Below are 18,854 nucleotides of genomic sequence, written 5' to 3' on the forward strand. Positions count from 1 at the left end.
TCCCGGTCAGCCCGCTGCTCACAGATGCCAGGCTTCCACACCACCCAGGCTAGTGAGGCCTCCCAAACATGCTTAGCGCTGGGAGTATAAGGTTTCCTACGGAATCTTCTCTGTAAACCAGGGTTCTAGTGGTATTTGCTGGAAGTCACTTCAGCATCATTCATGCGAGTAACCTAGAGGGCACAGGGCTACGCTTCGGGACATCTGATATGGGTGAAAGGGGAGCGTATAGGAGAGGACTTAATGCCAACAAAAATGATTTAGGCCGTTCCTGGAATTCAAAATATTCATTCGAAGAAGGGGGCCAGCCAAGGGGGCCACACTCAATGAAAGAGTGTACTCTCATTCATTGGTGCACTTGGCAAACACTGAATCCCTGTGTGTCCTAGACTCTGCAGTAGATGCTTAAAGATGTGCAGAGACTCCAGATTACTACCACCAAGCCACAGTCCTATGGATTAAAGTGCTGAGAGCTGGGAAACCCAACCCTGCTCTCCCATAAGTGGGTAGAGACCTTCGTTGCCAGGGGCAGGACAGGGCCAGGGCCTGTGGGCCCAGATGATGGCCATCCCCTTCCCACCCAGCTCCCTCAGTGCATGGCTTTAGGTCTACCTGTGCAGTAGTTCACCTGGTGGGATTTCAGGGGCTTCTCCAGAACTCCCACCTCTTTGCGTTGTCCAGAAGTTCTTTTTTTTTTTTTTTGAGACAGAGTCTTGCTCTGTCACCCAGGCTGGAGTGCAGTGGAACGATCTCTGCTCACTGCAACCTCCACCTCCTAGGCTCAAGCAACTCTCCTGCCTCAGTCTCTCGAGTAGCTGGAATTACAGGCGTATACCATCATGCCCAGCTAATTTTTGTGTTTTTAGTAGAGACAGGGTTTCGTCATGTTGGCCAGGCTGGTCTCAAACTCCCGACCTCAGGTGATCCGCCCGCCTCAGCCTCCCAAAGTGCTGGGATTACAGGGGTGAGCCACCACACCCAGCCTGTCCAGAAGTTCTTGTGACAAAGAGGGGCTACCTTTCATTCCACAGCTGGAAATAAAAGATTTAACATGCAAATGGACGGCAAAAGTCTCATTTACATAATTTTCTTTCTTTCTTTTTTTTTTTTTTTAGACGGAGTCTCACTCTGTTGCCCAGGCTGGAGTGCAGTGGCGTGCTCTTGGCTCACTGCAACCTCCGCCTCCCAGGTTTAACTGATTCTCCTGCCTCAGCCTCTTGAGTAGCTGGGACTACAGGCGCGTGCCACCACGCCCAGCTAATTTTTGTATTTTTTTTTAGTAGAGACAGGATTTCACCATATTGGCCAGGCTCAAACTCCTGACCTCGTGATCCGCCCACCTTGGCCTCCCAAAGTGCTAAGATTACAGGTGTGAGCCACCGCGCCTGGGCTGCTGCTGGTTTTTATCATGGATGCCTTAGCTTAGCATTCTTTGGCCCTTAGACCCACACCTGTTCTTCTTGCAGGTGACCATCTACCTGGGGAAGAGAGACTACATAGACCATGTCAGCCAAGTCCAGCCTGTGGGTAAGTTGCTTGGAGAAAACTGTAATGCTGGTTTTCCTTTAAGTCACAGATAACCGCTCACTTTGTGTTTTTAAAAACTGGCCTTGCTAATAATCTAAATAAAGACATGCAAATTAAAACATTAGTGAGGCGCCACTGGCTGATTGGAAACAATTTTATTTATTTTTATTTTTATTTTTTTGAGATGGAGTTTCATTCTTGTTGGCCAGGCTGGAGTGCAGTGGCATGATCTTGGCTCACTGCAACCTCTGCCACCTGGGTTCAAGTGATTCTTCTGCCTCAGCCTCCCAAATAGCTGGGATTACAGGAATGCATCACCGCGCCCAGCTAATTTTGTATTTTTAGTAGAGATGGGGTTTCACCATGTTGGCCAGGCTGGTCTCAAACTCCTGACCTCAGGTGATCCGCCCGCCTCGGCCTCCCAAAGTGCTGGGATTACAGGCATGAGCCACCGTGTCCGGCTGGAAAGAATATTAAAGAGTGTAAAGAGACAAAGGACTCATGTCTGGAATGTATGAAGAACGCTCAGAACTCAGCAGTACAAAAAGCAAGATCCTATGAGAAAATGGGGGAAAGACAGGAAGAGACATTTCATCAAAGAAGATACATGAAGACAAGCAAGCACGTGAAAACATCTTTGGTATCATTAGCCACTAGGGAAATACAGATTAAAGCTACAGTGAGAGCGTATTATACACCTACCAAAATGGCTAAAATATTTTAGGTTGGTGCAAAAGTAATTGCAGTTTTTTGCCATTACTTTCAATGTAGTGGCGAGATCTTGGCTCACTGCAACCTCCACCTCCTGGGCCCAAGCGATCCTCCGACCTCAGCCTCCCAAGTAGCTGAGACTACAGGCACCACGCCTGGCTAATTTTTGTATTTTTTGCAGAGATGGAGTTTTGCCATGTTACCCAGGCTGGTCTCGAACTCCTGAGCTCAAGTGATCTGCCTGCCTTAGCCTCCCAAAGTGCTGAGATTACAGGCGTGAGCCACTGCACCCAGCAGCAGCTTCTTAAAACATGAAACACATACTTACCATATGACCCATCAGTTGCATCCCGGGCACTTATCTCAGAGAAATGAAAACTTGTGTCCTCACAAAAACCTATACATGATTGTTCACAGCAGCTTTATTTGTGGTAGCTCCAAACCGGAAAGAACCAAAATGTTTCTCAGAATGTCCCACGTCAGCTTCCTAGTTTTGATATTGTACTGTAATTGTGGCAGATGGAGCCATTGGGAGAAACTGGATGAAGGATACTAGGGACGTCTCTGTACTATCTTTGCAACTTCCTGTGAATCTATAATCATTTCAACACAAAACGTTTTTTAAAGAGTGTAGAAAAACTGGCAGTTTCAGACACTGGATATGCAAATGTGCCTTGGCAAAACACTTTCTGGAAGGTTATTTGGCAGCATGTTATCAAAAGCCAAATCCAATTCTATAATTTATTTTTAAAAAGTCATGGAGAGATATAAAGACATATGTATAAGGATGTTCATCACAATATTAATTACAATGGGAAAAATTGGAAACAACCTAGATGCCCTAACAATAGGAAGTGATTAAATAATTTATGGTACATCCATTCAATGGAGTAATACGTAGCTATTAAAATGATTAGCACATTTTCTCTATATGTGTGTGTGTATATATATACGTGTGTGTATAGATGTATGTATGTGAGTATGAATAGATGTTTGCAATGTATAATTGAGTGAGGAAAGCAGTTAGCTGAACAGTATGTATAACAGGATCTTTTTTTTTACTTAGTAAAAGCATTCATATAATTAAGTTATATATGTCTGGAAAAAAATTTTTTTTGTCGGGGGTGTGGGACAGTGTCTGTATCACCCAGGCTGGAGTGCAGTGGCACAGTCACAGCTCACTGCAGCCTCAACCTCCCAGGTTTAAGAATTCCCCCTACCTCAGCCTCTCACATAGCTGGGACCACAGGCATGCACCACCGCACCTGGCCCATGCCCTGCTAACTTTTTTTCTTTTTTCTTTTTTGTATGTTTTGAGAAAAGGTCTGCCTCTATTACCCAGGCTGGAGTGCAGTGGCATGATCATGGCTCACTGCAGCCTTGACTTCCCGGGCTCAAGGGATCCTCCTGCCTCAGCCTCCTGAGTAGTTGGGACTACAGGCATGTACCACCACACCCAGCTAATTTTTTTGTTGTTGTTTTTTTATAGAGACAGGCTCTCATTTTGTTACCCAGGCTGCTGGCTAATTTTTTAAAAAACTTTTTGTAGAGACAAGGATCTCACTATGTTGCTCAGGCTGCTCTCGAACTCCTAGGCTCGAGCAGTCCTCCTGCCTTGGCCTCCCAAAGTACTGGGATTACAGGCATGGGCCACCACACCTCGCCTGGAAAAATAAAATAAAAATCTGCACCAAGATCTTCACAATAGGTATTTTCAGGTAGTAGGAATTTGGATGACTTTTCTCCCTTTGCTTGACTTTTCTTTCTTTCTTATAATGAACATGGATTACATGTGTAATTAAAAACATACGCAGTTTTTAAAGTAGGTGTCTGGTTTCTTTCATCTTCTCCACCCTCACTGCTCTCTCCCTCTTTTGCCTTAGATGGTGTCGTGTTGGTTGATCCTGATCTTGTGAAGGGAAAGAAAGGTGAGATGAAGCCCCTTGTCTCAGGCTGGTTTCTGGGCGGAGTGGACTGCTCTCTGGGCGGCTCTGGGAAGGCGCATTTACGTGGAAGGAGAGACAGGAAGGCAGAGGCAGCGCTCTTGCACGTGGAACCAGTGCCAGGCCCACTGACCCACACTCCTGTACCTAATTCACGTGACATAGGTCCTGTTGACACCAGAGCTCACTCGCTCAGCAAAGTCATTGTCCAGGGTGGCAGATAAGTAGATGGTAGACGGAGCCCAGGTCTGTGGCCCCCATCCCTGTTTGCTCGCCCCTGTATCATGTACTTCTGTGCTAGAGGCAAACTCAGGAGGGTGCCTGGGGTGCCTAGGACTCAGGAGGACACAAGACCTTGAATGAATGAGGGGCGAGTGAGTGGGCAGTGTTTCTTCTGAGTCAGTGGCGAGGGGCAGTTACCGTTGGGGCTGACAGGCAAAATTCTCAACCAACACCAAAAAGGGGGAAATGATGCCTGCTGGGAGGCAGGGGGAGTAAGACCCAGAATTTATTATGGTGCTTACTTCGATGGTTCTGAACCAGTGTCACGGCGCCCTTGAAGATTTCTGGCAGTTTTGATGTGTGTGGTAAGTAATTTGTTACTAATAACAGTTGCATAAACCAAATTAGAACAGATTCCAGCTATCCTTGTGATAATGTCACTGACTCAGTTCCATTCTAAATATGCCTTTTTGAGTGTTGCTACTGGCAACATCAAGGAATTGTTCAGAACCCTGGATGTGCCACTGGAATACGTCAGCTATGGGGCCATCAGCATTGAGAGGGGCATGGCTGAAATGGGGCCCCAAACGGCCCCCTCTGTCCTCTCCACCTTCCTCCTGGGTGCCCTGCTCCTCTTTGGACCAGGAGGCATCTGGTTTGAGCCCCGAAAGCCCAAGTCCTTGACCAGAGAAGGGCACCTGTTCTCAGGGAAAGCCACTGCATAGGACAGCTGTCAAACCACGTGGTCTCTGGGCACCTTCTTAGTGCTGAGCTTGAATGAGGGGCGAGTGAGTGGCCACTGTTTCTTCTGAGTCAGCAGCGAAGGGCAGTTACCTTTGGGGCTTGCAGGCAAAACTCTCAACCAACAGCTACCACACACTTGGAGGGGCCGCCTCTTGTGCTTTATATTTGAGAAATATGTGCTTCGTGTCTTTTTTAGAAGGTGTAGTGAACTTCATACAATTCTTCTGGTCTACTGGGCGCGCACTTTAAGTCTGTTCAACAAGTAGAATTTTCAGAAGTGGGGGTTTGGAGAATGCTCAGTATGTTTCAGAGCAGCATGAAAAGGAGGCTGGAACTTGAGCCTTCTCAAGTTGGATTTCACCTCCCCATGTGGCCTGTGAGCCTTCGGGCTCCTCACTCAGCCCACGATTGACCCTGGCCCACATCTGCTTTGCTGCCCAGCGCTGTTTCCCTCTGCATCTTACCTTCTTCCTTCATTCATCCAGACATCCTGCCCTCTAGAACCTGAGCAGCCAGCACTGTCTCAAAGCCTCTGAGGCCACAGAGCTAGGGAATGAAGGGGGCGGGCAGGATGGAGGGGACTGGGTCCTCTGTCTTCAGATTTCTACCATTCTGGCAACATGATACAATCGGGAGGAAGATGCCAGGATCTCCCTTTACAGCGGTGAACCCTCACGAAGGGGCTGATTCTCCAGAGTGGTGTGGAGTAGCTGGGTGGCAGGGTTCTCTCCAATCCCAGCCCCTATCCCCTCCAGATGCTAAAGGTTGAAAACCCGTGTTCGCTGCCCACTCCGTCAGTGGTGGTGGGCGCCAGGCCGAGGGCCAAGTCCGACCCTGCCTTCATCTCCCTTGCAGTGTATGTCACTCTGACCTGCGCCTTCCGCTATGGCCAAGAGGACATTGACGTGATCGGCTTGACCTTCCGCAGGGACCTGTACTTCTCCCGGGTCCAGGTGTATCCTCCTGTGGGGGCCGCGAGCACCCCCACAAAACTGCAAGAGAGCCTGCTCAAAAAGCTGGGGAGCAACACGTACCCCTTTCTCCTGACGGTGGGTGACTCCTCCGGCCAGCCCTGCTTCCCTCACCCGCAGCACCTTATCATGTGGATAGGGGCAAAGGAAAGGGGACAGAGGAAGAACTTCACATCTGCAGGCCTGGAAATTGCACCCTTGAAAGAAATTCTAGATTGCATGGTCTGTGATTGTCTTTTTTTAAGTCCTTGAAAATAGCCTCTTAGCCTTTGAAGACACCCTTTCAACCTACCGTTTACATATTTCCCTTGACCCGACCCCCTAATTACATGAGCACGTGTTATTCCTTTGCTTGCTAAGCTCGAAAAAGAAAGCTCACAGAAATGCCCCTCGGCCCTGGGGAGTTCTAAGTAGGAAAGGGTTCCCTACAGGACAGGAGAGCTTAGCGAAGTAAGATGTCATCTTTTTCCTTGCCCACAGCTTGGGGGATCACAGGAGATATTTTCATCTCTCTGGGGGCCCGTCTGTCATCCATTGAGACCTGGCTACCAACGGTGCCAGCGTGCAAACTCTCTGAAGTCTTGGGCGTGAGCTCAATTGGGGGAAGCTACCATCTGCTTTACGAGCATGTTTATTTGTCTTAAGAGAATATACACTTCCAAAGTTACATGGTTCAGCCTTAAAAAGGAATGAAATTCTGTTCTGTGCTACACCATGGATGAATCCTGAATACATTATACTAAATGAAAGGACCCAGACACAAAAAGACAAATACTCTATGGTTTCACTTACAGGAGATACCTGGAGTAATCAGATTCATACAGACAGAGACAGAATAGAGCTTCCCACAGGCTGGGGGGTTGGAGGATGGGGAGTTGGGGTTTAATGGGAACAGAGCTTCAGATTGGGAAGATGAAAAATGTTCTGGTGATAGATAGTGTTGATTACTGCAGAATGGTGTGAATGTACTTCATGCCAATGAACCGTACAGTTAAAAGAGCTTAAATGGTAAATTTGATGTTATTCTATGTTTCTCACAACTGTTTTACAAAATCACATTTACAAAAAAGTTATAAGGTCCTGGGTGCTCCCATGTACCTGTGCTGGGAGTTTGAAGTGACATTACCTTTTAGAGACAATATGTCAACACGTATTGAAAGCCTTAAAACATGTGCTTCTCTGAGGTCAGGAGATTGAGACCATCCTGGCTAACATGGTGAAACCCCGTCTCTACTAAAAATACACACACACACACACACACAAATTAGTCAGGCGTGGTGGCGGGCGCCTGTAGTTCCAGCTACTCGGGAGGCTGAGGCAGGAGAATGGTGTGAACCTGGAAGGCAGAGCTTGCAGTGAGCCGAGATTGCGCCACTGCACTCCAGCCTGGGTGACAGAGTGAGACTCTGTCTCAAAAAAAAAAAAAAAAAAGTGCTTCTCTTTCTAGCAGTTCAGCTTATGGAATTAATTGTCTAAAACTGATTTATTACAGCATTGTTTGTAATGGCAAAAAAGTAAAGACCACTTCAGTAGCCAGCAAAGGGGACTGGCTACGTTAAATGTACATTATAGAGCCCTAAAAAGGATGATTCAGAACTGTATTTTATGATGTGGGAAAATGGTCACAATGCTTTCTGAAAAGGGCTAGAATTAATGAAGTGAGTAAACAGACTACAGAACGTGATCATCACTTTGTCCCATTTCTGTAAAACGTCTTCTCACATATACATATTTGGGCGTGGCCGGTTGCACTGGCTCACACCTATAATCCCAGCACTTTGAGAGGCCAAGGTGGGTGGATTACTTAAGATCAGAAGTTTGAGACCAGCCTGGGCAACATGGTGAAACCCCATCTCTAGCAAAAATACAAAAATTAGCTGGGCATGGTGGTGTGTGCCTGTAATCCCAGCTACTCCACTGCACTCCAGCCTGGGCGACAGAGCAAGACTCCATCTCAAAACAAAACATACATATTTATGTGTACAGGCAGGAAATTTTGGGAAGGTTATGTTAGTAACATGTATTTGGGTGTCAGGAGTATAGGTGAATGTGATTTTTCTTTTTTCTTGCTTATCATCTTTATTTTCTAATTTTTACATGATTATATATTACTTACGGAACAGCCCCTTCTGAAATAAATGATTTTTTATTTGTTTCTTTCCACAGTTTCCTGACTACTTGCCCTGTTCAGTGATGTTGCAGCCAGCTCCACAAGATTCAGGGAAGGTTAGTTCAAGAAGAAATGCCATGGTTTTATGGATTTGTTCATTCCTTCAATAGACTTTTTTATTGTTTTTGAAACAGGGTTTTACTCTGTCACCCATGCTGGGGTGCAGTGGCGTGATCTTGGCTCACTGCAACCTGTGGTTTCTGGGCTCAAGTGATTCTCTAGCCTCAGCATCCTGAGTAGCTGGGACTACAGGTGTGTGCCACCATGCCCAGCTAATTTTTGTATTTTGTGTGGAGGCGGGGTTTCACCACACTGACCAGGCTGGTCTCAAACTCCTGAGCTCAAGTGATATGCCTGCCTTGGCCTCCCAAAGTGCTGGGATTACAGGTGTGAGCCACTGCACTGGCTCCTTCAATAGACTTTTTTTTTTTTTTAGATGGAGTTTCACTCTTGTTGCCCAGGCTGGAGTGCAATGGCATGATCTCGGCTCACCACAACCTCTGCCTGACAGGTTCAAGCGATTCTTCTGCCTCAGCCTCCCGAGTAGCTGGGATTACAGGCGTGGGTCACCATGCCTGGCTAATTTTGTATTTTTAGTAGAGATGGGTTTTCTCCACATTGGTCAGGCTGGTCTTGAACTCCCGACCTCAGGTGATCTGCCTGCTTTGGCCTCCCAAAGTCCTGGGATTATAGGCATGAGCCACCGCGCTCGGCCCATTAGACTTTTAAAGATAGCTTTTTATCATGGAAAATTTCAAACATACCCAAAAGTAGAGAGACCAGTATAAAGATCCTCTATGAACCCATCACTCATCTTCAGCAATTATTAACCATGAACATCCTTGTGAACAAAATCACAGAGTCCCAACCCCCATGAGTCTCACACATTAACCGAGAGCACCAGGTAAACCCAAATAACAAGGAACTACACGGCATGCCAGGTGGCCACAGATGCTGTGGAGAACAAGAGGCTTGTGAGAGACAAGGGGAGTATCTGGTGGGATGTGTGTTGAGGATGTTTAAAGCCAGTCTCTAATGAGGCAAAGGAGAAAGCCACACTCTCCCAGGGAAGAGCCTTCCAGGTAGAGGGCGCACCTCGCCTGGTGTGTTCTGGGGGCAGTGAGGAGGTTGCCTGCTGAGTGAGAGGAGCAAGGGATGAAAGGGGGAGGCCAAGTGCAGTGGCTCAGGCCTGTCATCCCAGCACTTTGGGAGGCTGAGGTGGGCGGATCAACCCAGGAGTTCAAGACTAGCCCGGGCAACGTGGTGAGACCCCATCTCTACAAAAAATACAAATATTAGCCAGGATTGGTGGCACATGCCTCTAGTCCCAGCTACTTGGGAGGCTGAGGTAGGAGGATCACTTAAGCCCTGGAAGCAGAGGCTGCAGTGAGCTGTGATCATGCCACTGCACTGTGCTCTAGCCTGGGCGATAGAGTGAGACCCTGTCTCAAAAACAAACAACAAACAAAAAAAGTGGGAAGCTGAGGTTAGAGCAGAAGGGGAGGTGTGGCCAGATCATGAAGGGCCTTGTCGATGTTGTAGAGACTTGAGTTTTTGCCTGAATGAGATGGGAGCCATTGGCAGGCTGTGAATGACAGGCGCTGACTTTCCAAATGGTCACTATGGCCACAGAGTTGAGAACAGAGTTGAGATGGCCAAGCATGTGCTGTGGGGACTGAGGGTGTGTGAGAGAGGAGTGAGTCAGGTGGACGGGGCTCCAGCATGGAAGGAGGCGGTGGGGACAGGAGGAGAAGGAGGTGCCAGGACCCGTGGGTTCAGGCCCTCTAAGCCACTGGGTCTGGGATTCATGAGGAAGGGAGCTACACAGAGAGGCAGTTTCTGTAACTGGATTATGGGATGGGCAGTGATAGGTGATGACAAGGGCAGTGTTTTTGTCGCAGGGCATCTGCGACATCTGACCCGTTAGTGGTTTGTGAAATCAATGTAGTGGATCCAAAATGGAACGAAACAGAATGGAATGGAATAGAATAGAACAGACTGGGTGCGGTGGCTCATGCCTGTAATCCCAGCACTTTGGGAGGCCGAGGCGGGCAGATCACCTGTGGTCAGGAGTTTGAGACCAGCCTGGCCAACATGGCAAAACCCCGTCTCTACTAAAAATAGAAAAATTAGCCAGGCATGGTGGCGCGTGCCTGTAATCCCAGCCAATTGCTTGAACCTGGGAGGCGGAGATTGCAGTGAGCCGAGATTGTGCCACTGCATTCCAGCCTGGGCATTAGAGCAAGGCTCCATCTCAAAAAAAAAAAAAAAAAAAATTAGCTGGGCATGGTGGTGCGCTACTTGGGAGGCTGAGGTAGGAGAATCACTCAAACCTGGGAGGCGGAGGTTGCAGTGAACTGAAATTGTGCCACTACACTCCAGCCTGAGCAACAGAGCAAGACTCCATCTAAAAAAAAAAAAATAGAATAGAACAAAATGGAATGGATTGGAAAATCTCAGAGTATGTCACACATGGTGAAGCTGAATATGGTGTCAGGAGAGTTGTTGCACATGTTTGTGTCTGTTTACTGGGCTGTGTTACAAATCCAACTTTCAGAACATCTCGAAGCTAGTGGTCCAGGACAATGGGGTGGGGTGTGCGCAGCCAAGATGGGGGAAGATGAGGTGATTACAGAAGAAGGGGGCACAGAACAATGGGGAATGGAATTGGTTGTGTTAGATCTTATAGTGCTCTATAAGAGAGACCCCAAATTCAGATTTTTAGGTGACCTTTCTTGATTTTTACAACACTGTATAGGCCCAACAAAGCACCACCTATTTTCTGTTCTAGGAGAGGAGCAGGTCTTAGCACAGCTGCAGGGCTTCAGGAAAGTGGGTGCGCCCTGAGCCCAGGGAGCTTGAGAGAAGTGCCTGAATGCCTGGGGGCCTGGGGGCTTGACAGCTGAGAAGCCCAGGTGGGCGAGCAGAACAGGCGTTGGTGTGGCTGAACAACGGCCAGCTGATGGCAGGGAAGGATGCATATTTATTTTCCACTTAGAGTTTAGGACTGCTATGATTCCCTGGTTGCGGAACCGATAAATCCATGCCTCATATGTCACCATGGACAGAGCTGGCTTCCTGTAATTTTTGCCAGCTCTACTTTCCCCTCCAGGCAGTGGTGGAGGGCAGGCCGGTGCCCTCCTCTGGCTCCCCAACGCCTGTGAACATGCAGAGATGAGGAAGGTTACAAAGGGCTTGCACTGGGGGCCAGGGGCTTCACACACTGGGAATCGGGGGAAGGTTCCCAGGGGCTTCACACACTGGCAGATGCATTCATTCAACCCACACAATGCTTAAAAGTCTTTTTATTTAATTTAAAAACTAGTAGATTTCACTCCAAATTCCACGTGAAGTTTCTTTTTTAAAAATCAAGCTGGCTGGGCGCGATGGCTCACACCTATAATCCCAGCACTTTGGGAGGCCAAGGCAGGCGGATCATGAGGTCAAGAGTTTAAGACCAGCCTGGCCAACCTAGTGAAACCCCAACTGTACTAAAAATACAAAAATCAGCGGGGCATGGTGGTGCACACCTGTAATCCCAGCTACTCAGGAGGCTGAGGCAAGAGAATTGCTTGAACCCGGGAGGCGGAGGTTGTGGTGAGCCGAGATCATGCCACTTGCACTCCAGCCTGGGCAACAGAGCAAGACTCCATCTCAAAAAAAAAAAAAAAAAAAAATCGTGCTGCCAGCACTGGGTGCCTTGCTGCCTGGCCACATGAGGCTGCCGCTGAACAGCAGGTGACCATGGGGGTCAGGGTTTCCATACCCTATCAGGGCATTCCTGGACCCCAGCGCTGGCCCTGTGAGTGCCTGTACCTCTGGCCCCTGCTGTAGGCAGTGGAAGTCAGTAAGATGCATGGGATCACAGTTGGGGACACCTAAGTGTGCAAGGTGGCGGGAGGCAAGGATAGCCAGGATGTGAATGACTCTCCACGGCAGCAGGAGGGCTCATGGGGCAGGTGGATCCCCTCCCTCTGGGGGCTTTGGGCCCATGGCACACTCCTTGCGCTACTGTCATTGTTTCACTGTTAGTATGCTTCCAAATCCCTAAATGGTGCAACCCCGAATAGGACATGGCCAAGACAGAAAGAGATAGTGCCACATCATGTGCCCTGTGTGAGGTGTGGCCCTCTGGCCGGGCACCCAGGGAGGGAGTCGCTGATCGCTGCCTGTCTGCTCTCTCTCCCCAACAGTCCTGTGGGGTTGACTTTGAGGTCAAAGCATTCGCCACAGACAGCACCGATGCCGAAGAGGACAAAATCCCCAAGAAGTAAGAGTATGGTTGCGGAATAGGTGAGGGGTCTGCGGTGGGGGTGGAGAGAAGAGACGACCTCCACCTTGTCTCTGTGGGACAGACCTCTTCCCATAGGGCTGGCACGGCTGGGGTACCATCTGCATGTGGGATGGAGGTCAAAGGTTGATCATTTTTGGGGAAAAAAAAGAAAACAAGAAAATGACAGGGAAGTTAGCAATCTCCAGGGCTCACGTAAGCCCCGAAAAGCTCCCGGGTTTCCCCTTTGTTTAAGTTTTGTTGTTGTTGTTTGTTTGTTTGTTTGTTTTTTGTGGTAAAATGTACACAACATGAAGTTTGCCATTTTAACCACTTTTTTTTTCTTTTTTTCTTTTATTTTTTGAAATGGAGCCTCGCTCTGTCCCCCAGGCTGGAGTGCAATGTGACCTCGGCTCACTGCAACCTCCACCTCCCAGGTTCAAGCGATTCTCCTGCCTCAGCCTCCCGAGTAGCTGGGATTACAGGCGTGTGCCACCACGCCTGGCTACTTTTTTTTTTTGTATTTTTAGTAGAGATGGGTTTCACCATGTTGGCCAGGCTGGTCTTGAACTCCTGACCTCAAGTGATCCGCCTGCCTTGGCCTCCCAAAGTGCTGGGATTACAGGCGTGAGCCACTGTGCCCAGCCCATTTTAACCACTTTTAAATGTACCATTCAGTGGCTTAAGTACATTCCGAATGTTGTGTAGCCTTCACCGCTGTCTATACCCAAAACTTTCCCATTGCCTGAGCAGGAACTCTACAACCATTAAGCCTACCGCTCCATCCTTCCCATTCTCCCACCCCCTGTGCTGTTTTTTTTTACCTAAACAAGATTTCCGCCTGGCCCTTCGCACTGTCTCCTCATGCCCCATGTACACATCTCTGGAGGCGCAGGATAGTGAGCTGCAGTAATGGAGCTCGCATGTATATGGCAGCTATTCCATGAGGCCCTTGACGCCCTCACACCTTAGCCTCGCTGACAGGAGGCAGAGCCGGGAATCCACGGAGCCTAAGGGGCTAAGCTTGGCCCTCGGGATGTTGCCTGGCCCCACAGCTTCCCCCACAGGGAAGGGACCAGGACCCAGACCCCCAGGCTCTTCCACCGTCAGGGCTGCCTCAGGCTCTGACCAGTGTCCTTGCCCTCTTCCTGTCCACCCTGTCTCCATGGGGAGCATTCCTGGAGAATCTCCATGTGACAGTGGGGAGAGAACAGAAGCCTCCCTGAAGCAGCCTGGGTGCCAATCCCTGGCTTGTCTGTGGCTCTTTCCCACAGGAGCTCCGTGCGATTACTGATCCGCAAAGTACAGCATGCCCCACTTGAGATGGGTCCCCAGCCCCGAGCTGAGGCGGCCTGGCAGTTCTTCATGTCTGACAAGCCCCTGCACCTTGCGGTCTCTCTCAACAAAGAGGTAACCACCTACCATCGCTACTACCCACAGGGCAGCAGGCCTAGGGGCAGGCCCCACACCCCTCTCTTCACCAGCCCCAGCCCTTAACTACATGGGTGCCTTGCAAGGAAGCTTGTTTCTAGGATAAAGCACCAACATGTGTAAGTGACTGGCCTGTTTTCACAGCCTGGAGCTGGTCAGCATGGTCCTTAGGGGAGGACGGAACTGGCTTGCGTTCCACCCACTGGCTGTCCCGAGGGACTGGGGAAGGAAGGGGCGCTGCTTTTCACATACCTGCCCCCCAGCTGTCCTTGTCCTGTCCACCTCCATGGGCCTTGTTCACCCACGGAGCATCAATAGCTGTGGTATCCCAAATTCTTCACTTCCTGGGAAATTTAAGTTTTGCAGAAACCATGTGGGATGGCAGTGTCACCTGTGATGTCATCTCTTAGGGGTGTTATGGTGGGAAAAGGTGAGAGCTGCTGGCCAAGGCTGGCTCTGGTTCCTCTGGTCAGCAGTCAGCCGTGTGTGCACTGTGTGTGTACACGTGTGTGGGTGTGCCCAGGGGCTGTGTTACACGGGCTCTGCTGGGTGGGATGCCAGCACTTGGCTTTCCCAGTGGTTTCCTTTCACTTCACTCATCCTGCCCCCATAACCTCCTGACCCCTGGCCTCCTCCGATGTGATGATCGGAACTCTATTCCCCTCCCCAGCTTCCCACAGATGGGTGGAATGTGTTTCAGGCCCTTCCTTAGAAGAAATGTATTGCTATCACTTCATCTTCCTTAAATTCTGCCGCTTTTACTCCAGTGAAAGGGATTGAGATGAATCTAGAAAGCAGTAAGATTAAAGACACCGCCACATCTGTTCTCTTCTTCTGACCTATCTGCTGACTTTTCTAGATCTATTTCCATGGGGAGCCCATCCCTGTGACCGTGACTGTCACCAATAACACAGAGAAGACCGTGAAGAAGATTAAAGCATTCGGTAGGACCTTCTTCTCAGAAGTAGAGGGCAGAGTCTTCTAGAATTTCTGATCCTGTTTCCTGAGAGGTCACTTCTCTGGTCTGATAAGGCCCTTCTGGGTCCTTGGAACTGGCTACTTGTCTCTGCTGTCATAGGCAGCAGGACTGCGGAGGGAGAAAGGCCTTACAAGTTATTTCATTCAACTTCCTGCCCACTTACGGCTGGTTTTTGTCTTGGAACAAAATTCCTGGCAAGTGATCTCTTTCCATGGTTATGCCTTCCTGGAGGGCCCCACAGTGCTCATCGTGGTTGACAGATGCAGCACACTGTTGTGGGTGAGGCCTCATTTGTGGACTCATGCTGTGGACTCTGTGATCCCAGCCGGCATCCACAGCAGGGGCTCCTTGTCTACCTTCCCAGGCTTTGTGTGGCTTGAAGGAGGTCCCACATGGAAGCACTTTGTAAATGGTGAAGTGTGACTGTCTCGGCTCAAATGGCCATCATGTCATGGCTGACCTTCCCATATCCTACAGGGGAGGTGCCTTCTGCCTGTTGTTCCCACACATTAACTAAGCTCAAAAGGCATCAAAGCACAGGGGGTCTTATATAATGGTCTTATTTGGCTCTTTCATGAGGAAGACATGATGGAATGACCTGTGAGGGTAACCTCTAAGTTCACTTTTTAACTCAGACATTCGATGACCAAGACAAAGTTAGACTTATGCATCTTGGGGTGACTGTCCCAGGGCCCAGGACTGAGGATGTGGAACTTCCAGTCCTAAAATGGGCTCTCCCGGGCAAGCCAGGGTGAGCAGTGGCCCTAGGTGTCATATACCTCTTTTCCCTGTGAGTCATCACAGATGAGGGTCAGAAATCCTGATGCATGCAGACTAAGGAATTCTAGACTTTTCCCTCCCTCCCTCCCTCCCTCCCTCCCTTTCTTTCACAGTCTCCCTCTGTCACCCAGGCTGGAGTGCAGTGGTGTGATCTTGGCTCACTGCAACCTCCAGCTCCTGGGTTCAAGCCATTCTCCTGCCTCAGCCTCCCAAGTAGCTGGGATTACAGGCGTGCACCAATTTTGCCTGGCTAATTTTGTATTTTCAGTAGAGATGGGGATTTCGCCATGTTGGCCAGGCTGGTTTCAAACCCCTGACCTCAGGTGATCCATCCACCTCGGCCTCCCAAAGTGCTGGGATTACCGGTGTGAGCCACTGCACCCAGATAGCTGTTAACTTTTTAAAAACAAAATATTAATTGCTTTCTATAGGCTGGGCACTGTACTGCATGCCTTGCACAAATTGTTTCTTTATCCTCAAACTTTGGCTGAGTGCAGTGGTTCACGCCTGTAATCCCAGTACTTTGGGAGGCCAAGGTGGGAGGATCCCTTGAGCCCAGGAGTTAAAGACCAGCCTGGGCAATATAGGGAGACCCTGCCTTTATTTTTTAAAAAAATCCTCAAGCTTAATTTTAAAGGTGATTAAAAGTCATCTTTTTAATCATCACAACGTCCCTATGAGTTAGATGCAATTATTACCCCCATTTTACTGATGGGGAAACTGAGGCTTAGAATAGATAAATAATTCACCCCACAGTTAGTGGCTAAGCCAAGATTGGCACGCAAACAGCCTGGCTCCAGGCCCACCTTCCTATCCACCACGTTCCACCCACCAACCAGTCCTGTACTGCCTCTAGCTAGTCTCTTGGAGGACAGGAAGGACAATGTTCATGAAGTAAGATGGAGGATGTTAGATAGGGCTGAGCAGGGGAAAGGAGGGGTCTCCCAGGAGCTGCAGCCTTAGGGGACATGGGTGGGAGTTGATACAGAGCGGGTTATGGGTGACCAGAAATGGCCTGGAGACAGGACTTCAAAACCCCAGCCTTGAAGCTGAGGGCTGAGAAAGCCTAGCCTTGAAAGTGGAGGGAAACCATCATCAGAGAGGAGAGACCAGCGTGTACCCTGGGAGGCCGCAGGGAATGTGCACGTGTGGGGGGACCAGTGCTGACCACCCGACTCCCGTCTTCCCCTTGCAGTGGAACAGGTGGCCAATGTGGTTCTCTACTCGAGTGATTATTACGTCAAGCCCGTGGCTATGGAGGAAGCGCAGTGAGTAGCTGTTGGGGTTTCCGTTTCCTGGGCGTCTCAGCCTTCTGTGTCAAGTTTCTCGCCGTTTATTGTTGAAGAAGGAACTAGAATGTTCAGCTAGCTCGCCAGCCTTCCACTTCCTTCCTCTTTCTCCCTTCGAGGGCTGCACAGAAAGTTAGCATCTTAGCTCTGCATCTACCACACCCCTCTGTGCCCATCTTACAGGAGTTCTGAGGATTAATGCAAGCCAAAGAATGACGCAGAGGAGAGAAATAAAGACAGAAATGTCACCATGGGATCAGCTGGCTTTTTCTATTTATCCCTGGAATGAATTGTTAGGAATTTGATACTATTTCCACCTCCCAGAAGATGGTCAAATGAACTGTCAGCCCAGGCTAGGATTCCCTATCTTTTGATCTCAAATTGAAATCTTATACCGGTGACAACTGGATTAGAATATATCCGTTCTTAGCCTGTTGTTGTGAATGACTTTTCCCCTTTGTTAGAATCAAAAACAAATGAGAATCCTGCCATGGTTCCTTTATGCTGGCCTGAGAGACCTGCCCAGCTTTGCTGTGTGCCACAAAGTCAAATAGATTCATTTAATACATGGCTTGGGGTGGGGGGCGATGATCTCCCACCTCCAGCCCCCCGAGAGGATAGCTCGACCAGGTCTTAACTCTTTGCCTTGCTGGCATGTTCTAAGCACCGTTGTATGTAAATAATATTATCAGGTTTAGAGGAAGGTTAGGGTAGGGGAGTGATGAAAGACAACTGATTCCTTAAGATAATATAAGGTAATAGATAGATGTTTTTGAGATGGAGTCTCACTCTGTTGCCCAGGCTGGAGTGCAGTGGTGAGATCTCAGCTCACTGCAACCTCCACCACCCAGGTTCGAGCCATTCTCCTGACTCAGTCTCCCAAGTAGCTGGAATTACAGGAGCCCGCCACCACGCCCAGCTAATTTTGTATTTTTTTTTTTTTTTGAGACGGAGTTTTGCTCTTGTTGCCCAAGCAGGAGTGCAATGGCGCGATCTTGACTCACTGCAACCTTTGCCTCCTGGGTTCAAGTGATTCTCCTGCCTCAGCCTCCTGAGTAGCTGGGATTACAGGCACACGCCACCACCCCTGGCTAATTTTTTGTATTTTTATTAGAAACGGGGTTTCACCATGTTAGCCAGGCTGGTCTCGAACTCCTGACCTCAGGTGATCTGCCCACCTCGGCCTCCCAAAGTGCTGGGATTACAGGCGTGAGCCACCGTGCCTGGCTGATTTTGTATTTTTAGTAGAGACAGGGTTTCACCTGTTGGCCAGGCTGGTCTCAAACTCCTGACCTCAGGTGATCTGCTCGCCTCAGCCTCCCAAAGTGCTGAAATTACAGGCGTGAGCCACCGCACCTGGCCTATATGGGAATATTTAAAAGGCAACTTTAGGAGAAACTATTATTGTTATTCAAAACAGATTCAAACTGTAGGTCTACAAGGGAGGGAGACAGGAAAGAACCACTACTCACTGCCTCCTTTCTGCCAAGATTGGGCTCTGTTCTGCCTTTAGGGGATCCTCTCACATCCCTGTGCCCTGGAGGGGTCTTGGCCCTGGTTCACCTTTCCTCATGTGCTCAGCAACATGGGAGCAAAGGATCCTGGCTGAGTTTTCCCCTAATATGTATTCCATCACCTGGTCCTCTTTCAAAGTGTTGGGTGCATTTTGGGTCAAAGATTCCCAGGAAACTGGAAAGCATTCCAAAGTCCCCCAAAGGCTGGAGGAGCCTGGGAGCTGGACTGGACCATGCTGACAAGTCTGAAGCTAGAGGCCACTCAGAAAGCTGCAGAGCAGGAGCCATCGTCCCAGAGCCCTG

At 49.1% G+C, this 18,854-nt stretch overlaps 1 protein-coding gene across 1 annotated transcript in view; it reads left to right on the forward strand.

Moving 5' to 3' along the window:
• Nucleotides 1-18,854, forward strand: part of SAG (S-antigen visual arrestin) — a 37,967-nt gene that overhangs the window by 5,465 nt on the left and 13,648 nt on the right. Inside the window, exons 2-9 of the mRNA XM_034955383.3 lie at nt 1,467-1,527; nt 4,122-4,166; nt 6,003-6,196; nt 8,285-8,344; nt 12,482-12,558; nt 13,833-13,968; nt 14,849-14,933; nt 16,944-17,016. Of these exons, the coding sequence (XP_034811274.1) occupies nt 1,467-1,527; nt 4,122-4,166; nt 6,003-6,196; nt 8,285-8,344; nt 12,482-12,558; nt 13,833-13,968; nt 14,849-14,933; nt 16,944-17,016 (731 nt within the window). The remainder of the gene's footprint in view (nt 1-1,466; nt 1,528-4,121; nt 4,167-6,002; nt 6,197-8,284; nt 8,345-12,481; nt 12,559-13,832; nt 13,969-14,848; nt 14,934-16,943; nt 17,017-18,854) is intronic.

Source organism: Pan paniscus, chromosome 13 (genome assembly GCF_029289425.2).
Source record: "Pan paniscus chromosome 13, NHGRI_mPanPan1-v2.0_pri, whole genome shotgun sequence".
In the NCBI taxonomy this organism is placed as follows: Eukaryota; Metazoa; Chordata; class Mammalia; order Primates; family Hominidae; genus Pan; species Pan paniscus.